Raw genomic sequence first — 10,126 nt, 5'->3', positions numbered from 1 at the left:
AAAAGGCAACTGTCAACCAGCTCCACAGGCGGCCCCGTCCAGGAAACACACAGCCAGGCAGACGAGCTCCGAAAAATGAGATGGATTACTAAAATAAATCGATAGATGTCGCCCTAGTAAAATCAAACAAGAACATACTGGATTAACAAACCTGGAGAAGAAAAAAAAACCTACAATCCAAATATAGCAGGACCAGAAATGATCTGCTCAACGACATTCAGAGTATTCTTAAAATGAGTTGATTAAAGACGACTGGGAATTATAGAATAATTAATAATCTCACTATGGAGGCTGAATGGTTTGTTAAAATGTGTGAAAATCAAAGACACAAAAAACCAACGAGACAAAATAAAGTTCAGGCCAATTTATTGAATTTTGAATCCCTGCATGTTTTTCCAGGTTACACCAGTAGAGGGCAGTTTGGTCAAAATCTTACTGGAGTTTTCTTACAGGAAAAAAAAAACAAGAAAAAGAAATTACAGTTTTGTAGATCAACCAATTAAAGTTTTATTTCTCTTAATTTAATGTCAATAAACCCTGAGGGCATTTAGGAGGAAAATAAACAGAATTCCTGAACAAAAAGTCCGAATTGAAAGAAGGAAAAAAGCCTGCAGGACGTTTGAGCCTAATTGAACAGTTTTTAATCGGGACGTCATCGGACGCCTCCGGCAGCAGGCCGGGTTTAAATCGGGAGATCAAATTTAACTCTGAAAACTTAGAAATTCAAATCATGGCGTCGATGTTTTGGTTTATTTTCCTCCTCTAGGAAATCACTCGAACCCTGAACCCATCCCAGGTTTAGATTTAGTTTGGGTTTAACACCCCCCCACCCCCAACACGCTCCACATCGGAGCTCAGACACAAAAACACAAAGACAGCAGACTCACAGAACACTCATCACCTCCTCCAGTTCCAGGGATTTAATCTGGATCCGTCTCTAAACAAAGGATTCATTTATCGTTTTCCTTCCAGTGGGAATATTCAGTTTAATCTGGGAAACCAAAGTTAAATGGGAATAAAGGCTGGGTGGCATCAGCCAATGCTTGAACTGGAACCTAGAGGAGGTGATGATGGATTCGTCATCAGGGACGTGATCCGAAAAGGAGGCGGGAACTTTTATGACAACATTTCTGGAGAAGAAGGAAAAACTAAAACGGATCACATCCCTGACGACAGCTGGAAATCTGATCCGGCGCCCGACTCTTCCAATGTCAGATCAGATAAAAAAAAAACGATAAACAGACACTCGCCGACATGCAGCTTAACTTATCTTTCCGATTCCGGTTGCGGTTCGGCAGAATCTGCATGTCGGGATTTTCAGCCACGCCCACAAACGCTCCTCTCACACGCCGCCCTCGCCTCCAACACACATTCACCTTTTTTGGTTTTGCTTCAATCCTGAAAATCAGTTTCTAGAAACCTAAAAAAAAAAAAAAAGATCTTCAGACGAAGCCAAATGTTTTCTGGTTTAAACCGGAAAATGTAAACAGATTGATTTACAGCTTCCCTCTTTGCTTCCAGAGGATTTTTTAAACACCTCGTTAAAGAAGATTGCTCTGTTGGAGAAACGATGGCGGAGAAGATCACAGTGCTTTCAGAACCTCTCCGCTTCAAACACAAATAAACTGTTTTTGGTGAAAAAAAAAAGATAATTCAAATAAAAGATTTGTTCTGATTTAAGTACCAGAGATTTAAGATGCACAGAGAGCTTCCCGATAATCTGAAAAAGCAAAACTTTTTTTTTTTGTTTCTTTTTTTTGTTTTTTTAATCATTAGTGACGCTCTGTAAGGGGAGAACAGAGAAACCCCAGCTGCCTGTTTAAGATGCTACAGTCCTGCAGAGTCCAAATCGACGCTCATTCAGAAACACGCTGGAGTCCAGCAGGAGGAGAGGAAAGGTGGAACGGCGGCCGCTGCAGATCCTTTTCTAACACGGTGATGGTTTCATCACTTCCGGGTCCAACCGGGAAGTAAAAACCGGGACGTTTCAGACAGCAGCAGCCGCAACAAACAACAAAAAAAGGACATTTTGGAAAGGTTTGTGGGCTCGGTTGGGATAACTGGGTCGCTGGGGTTCGGTTCTGGTGCAGAAACTGAACCACCGTCTGGTTTAGCTGAAAAATTGACAAAGAAAATCTGATGGGAATCAGACGTCCATCCTGGTTCCTGGAAAAGCTTCATTCCCGGCAACAAAGTGCGGATTTCAGAGAAGCGTCTCGGTGGATGGATCCCAACCAGGCGGCGGAACAAACGTTGGCATCACATACATTCGCTGCGGGACGCGTCCGAGCTGGACGAGGGGAAAACTGTTGTTCTGCATCAGCGTCGGGTTGGGGGTCCGAAGCAGCCGCCCCCCCCGGTACGCAGCAGCCAGATCGCGTAGAGAGGGAGGCTCCCGTGCACGGCCGTGAATCCATGCGGGGGTGGGGGGGGTCTATTCGTTTAGGATCCATCAGGAGGGCGAAACAGTCACGCAATATTTAAAGAAAGCTGCCTTTTTTATTGCAACACTTCAAAAAACACACCTCACCAGGAGAATGCCACGTTTTCTCATTTTTCTTGCATAACAGATGGTGAGACAGTGGGGGGGGGGTTGCTGTTTGTGCTCGTACTCTGCTGCTGCAGCAGGACTGAGGGGAGCGTGCACGGGGGGGATTAAGGCACTTGAGTGACAACAGCAGGTGTCAGAGCGGCGGCTGGACGTCCACCTGAGGGAGCGGCGGCTGCGGAGGGAAGCGGACTGGTAGGATCGGAGGACGATGCAGAACAACAGCTTTGAACCAGAAGAACTGAGGAAGTGAAGGGAGCTTTATGCCGCCGTGCGGCGCTCTGGGTAGCGGGGATGAGGAGGGAGGGTAGAGTTGCTTTAGCCCGGAGTGTCTGGATGATCTGAGGAGGAGAAGACGATCCGATTAGGAACCAGATTCCTGCAGAGGGACAAACCCCCCACCGCCTTAAAATAAAAACAAATGTGGAGTCAAACATTTCAGATTAAACTGCTGTCAGTTAAAAGTTTTAAGCTCTGAACTAGCGGAGAATTAGGGCCAGGCTAGAGATTTTCTTTTCTATTTCGGGAATAAAGTTGTAACGGAAAATTACAAGAAAGTCACAAAATTCTGAGAATAAAGTCGGAATATTAGGATAATAAAGTCCTAAAATTACGAGTAAAGTGTTGTATTTTAAGACAACTCTTTCTTCCCTCTAATGAGGAATGTGGAGCATCGTGTGAAGTTCTACTTTAGCATCAGTTTGACAAATCAGGAAATCTTTTAGCAGCAGCATCAAACTGATCTCTTTTCCCTGGATTGCCGGTTGGTAGTACGGGGTTGGAGTGAAGTCGCCTGCTGCCATATTGGTACTCCCTAGTTAGACCAGTCGCAATGTAACCAATCTGTGCTACAGCATCAAACAACGATTATTTTAAAAGCCATTAGTCCCCCTGAAAACGACGCGCACTGGCTGTTTCAGAGCATCAGTAGATTATTTTAACTTAATGAAGTCTATAAATCCTGTAAAATAACATAAATCCATCACAGTAACATTAACGTGTTAATGGAGCATAACAATGCAGATGTAATATACATGCATTTATGATATTGTTACAACATGTTACATATAATTTCAAAATTTTACATCAAGACTGAATTAAAAGTAAATGTCTGTTAATGCTGTAGAATTTTCCTATTTGCAAATTATGCATGAATAATGCCATATACTTTATGCTGTGTCTGTGAATTAGCCTTTAAAAATGGTCGAGTTGTTTTTTCCATCAATATAACCTTCAATATATTTAAGCAAATTATTTTTTTTAAATGAGAAATAGAACAAATGCTACAAAAACTACAGCATCAATTTAATAAAGAATTCCTACATTAACATTTCACTGTGAATTACTTTCTATTTCCTCTATTTTCTAACGTTAGACCCAATGTCAGTGTCTAACTCAGTCAATGTCTTCCAGTCAGTCTGAGATAGCCAGACTAAAGTTAGTCTGCAGACTAAACTATAGGATCCATCGGCTATAGATGGTTTTATTGCTTCGTTCATCCACTGACTGGGAAATGACCAGTGGAACGTCTTCCTGCAGACAGAAAACTGCTGGTTTCTGCAGCCAGATGCTGAACAGGGAGGCGTTTTTAATGAAAGTCTCTGAGGGAGTAGGGAGTACCAATATGGCGGCTGGTGGCTTCACTTTTTTTACTGCGTCTCTCTTCCAGTCAGACCCATCAAGTTATTGCGTAGTCCGAATAAAATAGACCTGGACTCTATTTCAGTCGGAGCTACGCTGCCCCCTGCAGGAACTGATGTCACCATCGACTTAATGAGCGCTAAATACCACGACCTGTAAAGCACCATTTTCTGTCGGATCGGAAACTAAATCTGATTCGGCTTTATTTCTGATTGCATTTTTTTCCTAACTTCAATACAGATATTTTTTTTTCTTAGTTTGGAACATAGAAGATAATTCCCTCAGCAGGTTTAGTTAGATTTGAAGGCGGAGGAGGGCATCTTAGTTAAGCTGGACTCTGGTGGCTCACCTGTCTTAGGTGCTGTCCTGCTGGCGTTGGGGTTTCTCCTCCACCTCCTCCACCTCACAGTCGCCGCTGCTGGTGTGGTACTCGGCCACATACAGGCTCCTGTCGATGCTGCTGGGGATGGGCTTGATGTCGGTCACCAGCTGCTCCTCGATGGCCTTCAGGTTGAAGCGGTCCTCTGAGGTGATCAGGTTGATGGCCAGACCCAGGTGGCCAAACCTCCCTGAGAGCCGCAGGAAGAAAGTTGAGGTTTTTTTAATTTGCGTTCGTATCTTTTCAGAGTAAAACTCAAAAAGCAGGATCTGCAGAGACTTGATCCAACCCAGAAGTCTGTAAACTTTACACCTAGGAGCCATTTTACCTTCAGTCAACTAAAATCAGAGACACGACTTTAAATAACACCTACTAAAAGAGATGAGCTTTATTTAAAGGAAAAACTTTGCTCCATCTATCGTAAAATGTTCACTTAAATGAATTTTTGCCGTTGTTGTAATGTTATCGCTGTCCACTAGAAGGCGCCGCTATTATTCCATAGCAGAGCCTCAAGGTATTTACAATGGAAGAAATGCCAGAATGGAGGCATTCTAGAACCACAGTTATTAGAATCAGAGGAGTTTCACATTTTTTTTTCACTTTTTTTGAAAAGAGTGAATACAGTTAAGATGAGAAGGCATAAGTTCTGACGTAACGATCATTTGGATCTCATGACCGAACCTTAAAGCTTCCCATTTTGTTATATCTTCGTAAGACCCCGTCACTCCATGGCGATTTAGACCAGCGTATGCCTGACGTACGAAAAATCTGGCAAACACTTTGGATTAGTTACGGTTACATTTTCTATCAGTTATGAGTACGTTGGCGCAAGTCGACATACGGAAAGTAGGTCGAGAAGTTTTGAGCATCCTCAAACTTTCCTATAATTTCCCCGATCACGGAATCGCGGAATTGGCAAATTAACGCGGAATCTAGTGTAAATGCGGAATTTCTACATTTCAAATGAAATTCTGTTTTTGTGTGGGTGAAGAACGTACGTCGGGGGGGAAATGCACACCGGGGGAGACGCAAATCTGGGCGACACAACCCCTCCTTCGCTGTCATTTCTGCTAACCCTCCCCCATCAAAACATTGAAAAAAAAAGGCGAAGCGGCTCTCCACCGCTTCGCTTTCGGCGAAACAGTTGAAAAACCCGAGGCTAAGCCCCGAGTACAGAGCCGAGCAGTTCCCTCATGGCTTTTACGTGTCAGCTGAACTATTGTTTCGCAAGTTTTGTAAACATTCCATTGATGGGAAGCGCAAAAATACATACATAAAACGGAAAAAACGGAATTTTCAAAAATCAAAAACAGAATTTTCAAAAATTAAAAACGGAAAAAACAGAATTTTCAAAAATTAAAAACGGAAAAAACGGAATTTTCAAAAATTAAAAACGGAAAAAACGAAATTTGGGAAAAAATTAAACGGAATTTGGGGAAAAATTAAACGGAATTTGGCCCTACATCCGTGGGCCGTCAGTTCCAGGTCAGTTATTTGATGGTTGACATCCGTTCAGTGTCAGTTCCTCATCAGTCGTGCCGTCTAGCTGATCCTAAACCTCTGAGTAACTTATACGTAACTTATCCAGAACTTCTCTCCAACATATCAGCGTATCTGCCGTGTTCCAGACGAGCGCTGAACGTGTTTCTAACTTCCAGCTACTGTATAATGGCGTATTGGCAGCGTTTTGCTATAAAGGGGGTTCACAGGAGGAAACCGTCAGTTCTCCTCCAGACTTCATCCCCATCATAGGGTGAGCCAGAAGGTGAGTGATGGATCCTCCCTGCGTTCACGCCCACCACCAACACACTTCCTAGCAGACATGACGCTCAAATCTGCTGACACCAGAAACCTGCTTTCTTTTTCTTTTTATATATTCTTTTTTTTGATGTGCGATAAACAGCAGCTAGGTTAATACTGCGATCAAAGACATATTTTTCATGCTTACTGGGCGCATTGCTGCCCCCCTCAGGACATTACGCTGCCGTGCGTTATGCATAAGCTAGGCTGTTGTTGGACAGAAGTTCTGGACTCGTTAGGAATACTTTATGTATACGCCCAAAATAGGAAAATAAAAATGCATAAAGTTCTGCATTTTATGAGATTCTGGGACATCTGGCATTGGGGGGGGGGGAGTTTTAGCAAAAATGTTTTAGTTTAATCTGTCAGAATTTAATAGAACTATAAATGTTAAAAGTTATCAAACCTTTTACGACACTGAAAAATTTACAAGAAAAAAACCCACTGAAATCAATTAGTGTAACTTGATCAATAAGATCAATAAACTTTAGATAAGTTAATTAATTATTAGCATCACTGGTTCTATTGGACTTTGATTTGAATGTGATTAAATCTACTCCACTGGTAACAGGAAGTGGGCAGATATACAGACGGTAGAATACTTTGATCGGCCGCTCAGCGTCTGAAGCAGCGAGCCAATCAGATCAGCGCATGAACGCTGCCAGGATCCACGGACTGACTTCTCTACCCACCTGATCTTCCGATGCGATGAAGGTATGTTTCAGCATTTTTAGGGAAATCAAAGTTGATGACGACGTTCACAGCCTGGATGTCGATTCCTCTGGTGAAGAGATCTGTTGGCGAACAGCAGGATGGGATCAGCCTCACAAACCAAAACCCAACAACCTACAACTAATAAATAAAAAATAAAAAAAATCCAGGACAGAAAAAAGGAAAACCTCACCGGTGCAGACCAGGTTCCGGCACAGGCCGTTTCTAAAGTCATGGAACACGCGGTTCCTGTATTCCTGCACAGAAAAAAAATTAAAACAGAAATCGGTTTAAAAAAAACACGCTGAGAGTTGAATAAAAGTGAGGAAGAAGCAGAAGGAATCTCCACCTGCATCATCTTGGCATGGATGTAGAAGCAGGAGTATCCCAGCTGGGTGATCTTCTTGGCCAGGAGCTCCACCCTCTGAGTGGAGTTACAGAAGATGATGGACTGGTTGATCTGAAGCTGGAAGAGAACAGAGATCATCCATTACTGACCAGTCTTTACTGGATCGCAAGTTTTAACCCTGAGAGTCTTAGGAGCAAATTCCACCTGAAATTACATGTGAATTAAAGGAGAGCAGCTCCCAAAATATAAATTAGAAATACAATGGTTTGGATTAATATGATTATAAAGAGAAATACAGGAATGAGTAACTCTAATTTAATCTAATTTTAACGCCATCAACAAGTAGCCATGACTCACATTCATTCATTCATCTATCTATATCTCTATATATCTATATCTATATATATATATATATATACACACACACACACATACACACACACACACACACACACTTCAGCCATGACTCCCAAATTCCTCGTTTTCCAGCAACTTTTGTTGAAGTTAGCATTTTCCCGATTCTCTAGCCTTTTTCTATGTTTTCTTTGCGAACATAAAGGCCAATTTATACGTCTGATGTGGAGCCTCTGCATCCGTGAAATCGGTTCCTTAAAAAACTCCTGACTACGCGTCGGACGGTCGCAAACCCACACAGACCTCAAGCGAAAGTATGCAGGCAAAACGCGGCTGTGATTGGTCCTTGGTGTTCCTTTCCGACCGTCTGTGTGGTCCTTTCTCTCGATTTGGTGCCGGATTTGGTTCCTCAGTTTTTAAAAACTAATAATAAAAATAATAAGTTTTTAAAAACTGAGGAACAACTACAATGGACAACAGTCACCAAAGATTAAATCGGTCTTTTTGCCAACTCCATTAACCGAACCTCTTCCTCTTCGATGTCTAGCAACTCTAGATCCCTCTCTGCGACATCTTGCAGACGCGCCATTGTTGTTTTGGAAGATAAACACTCCGGCTGGCGCCGCCGAACTTCTCGTGAGTTCTCCAATAGGCTCCCCCTTGCGCTTTAGCGGGAAACTGCTGTGTGTCCCTAGAAATTCCAGACCGTTGGTCCAGAAGCATACCAGCTAAATTGGTTCGCGACCAGACGCAAGCGACATTTGATGTGTGCGGCTGCAGAAGTCTTATCTGCCCTTAAGGCTTTACGATCAACAGGAAGCAGCTCTGCGCAAACACGCAGAACCAGTTATATGTGATGTATCTGTCGAAATTGATTTTAGAAACAAATTTTTAAAGCATTTTAAATGCCACGATAATCACATTTAATTAATTCCAATACAAATTAAGGCCTTAATTTAAAAAAAATAATAATTTAATGACTTTTAACGCACCTCGGAAACCCAGCAAATTTTTTTTCCAAAATAACCGCTGTAAAACACCATGAAACCCCATTAGAAACTCTGGATGAAACTCAGACTTTATTGATCCGCATCTTGACTTGAATTCAAGCTAATTTGGACTCAATAAGTTGAAGCACGTTTGTTCCACAGAGGGTTCAGAGGGCAGCGTGCGAGGAGGAAATGTGATGCCAAAAGTGGCCACCTCCGACCCCTCCTTGGAAAAGTCTGAGCCTCTAGTTTCAAATGATGGCGGCCATTTGGGGGGCGGGGCCAAAACCTGCAGTTGCATTACTCCTGCAGAGTCACACATGTCAGGTGGAATTTTAAATCTCATTTTATTTGTTCACACAGCTATAAAACAGTGTTTTATGTTTAAAGCCCAATTTGAAAGGCATGTGGATGAAACACCATGTGACTGTGTTTGGGCCGTTTCTATAAATAGATAAACAACAGCTGGTGTCAGTTAGGCCCGGTACCGGGCCCGCAGGAGGCAAGTTTTCCCGTTTTTGGGATCCAGTGATTGCGTTACCCTGGAGAACAGCGTGTTGAGGCAGTGGACCTTCTGCCGTTCGGTCACGTAGGCGTAGAACTGAGTGATGCCCTTCAAGGTCAGCTCCTCCATCAGGTTGATCTCGTAGGGCTTCTGAAGGTGCTTCACCTACAAGAGGAAAACATGGAGATTCAGAACCAAACAAATCCAGCTAAGGCTGAAACAATCAGATTAATCGATTATTAAAAATAATAGTAATCGATTAATCATTTAATGGAGTATAGAGACTGTAAAACATGCCTTTAGCTGTCAGAGTGACCCACTTAGGGCAGGATACATTTTAAAAATGATGTATAAACATTTTGCATTTAAGACAAAAAATATGTTTCTGTCAATCTGCTCTATAATCCTGAACTCCTCAAGCAGAAAAGTTTTAGTTTCACCTGGTTTCATTATGTAATAAATCTTTAGAGTCTTTGGTTATCACATTATTAATCGATTATTCGAAGGACAATGAATAAACCCAGCCTCAGGGTCCAGATTGGTTAGCGGCTCCGATTAAAAGACTGACTTGAAATGGTTTTGTCTTTCAGACTAGTTTGGTTTTCCAGCAGACTTATGCTACGTTCAGAGCGCACGCTGCAGAAGCAGCAGGTTTACATGCAATGTCAATGGATGACGCGCATCAAGGTGCAGCAAAAGGTCCTTCAGCACGTTTTGAGAAGCAGGAGCAGCGCCTCATGAGCCTCTGAGCATCTGACACGCTTCATTAGCAGCAGCTGCTAGAGTTGGAAAAAATGAACTTTAGCTGCTGGACGCGCCGCATCAACCAATGAGAGAAGCTGATCTGGGA

The 10,126-nt window shown here is 42.6% G+C and overlaps 1 protein-coding gene across 2 annotated transcripts in view; it reads right to left on the bottom strand.

Moving 5' to 3' along the window:
- Nucleotides 1-350: 350 nt before the first annotated feature.
- LOC107095522 (probable ATP-dependent RNA helicase ddx6) overlaps nt 351-10,126 on the bottom strand; it is a 21,573-nt gene continuing 11,797 nt past the window's right edge. The window contains exons 8-13 of one of the 2 annotated variants that reach the window (XM_015391655.1): nt 9,313-9,441; nt 7,429-7,545; nt 7,273-7,336; nt 7,061-7,162; nt 4,539-4,758; nt 351-2,927 (exon numbers count right to left, since the gene is read on the bottom strand). In XM_015391655.1, the coding sequence (XP_015247141.1) occupies nt 4,544-4,758; nt 7,061-7,162; nt 7,273-7,336; nt 7,429-7,545; nt 9,313-9,441 (627 nt within the window). In that variant the 3' untranslated portion in view covers nt 351-2,927; nt 4,539-4,543. The remainder of the gene's footprint in view (nt 2,928-4,538; nt 4,759-7,060; nt 7,163-7,272; nt 7,337-7,428; nt 7,546-9,312; nt 9,442-10,126) is intronic. The other variant, XM_015391654.1, reaches the window with a different exon arrangement.

This window comes from Cyprinodon variegatus, unplaced genomic scaffold (genome assembly GCF_000732505.1).
Source record: "Cyprinodon variegatus isolate N-32 unplaced genomic scaffold, C_variegatus-1.0 Scaffold553, whole genome shotgun sequence".
Lineage (NCBI taxonomy): Eukaryota > Metazoa > Chordata > Actinopteri > Cyprinodontiformes > Cyprinodontidae > Cyprinodon > Cyprinodon variegatus.
The sequence above is the reverse complement of the archived record's forward strand: the minus strand, read 5'-3'. Positions and strand labels throughout refer to the sequence as shown.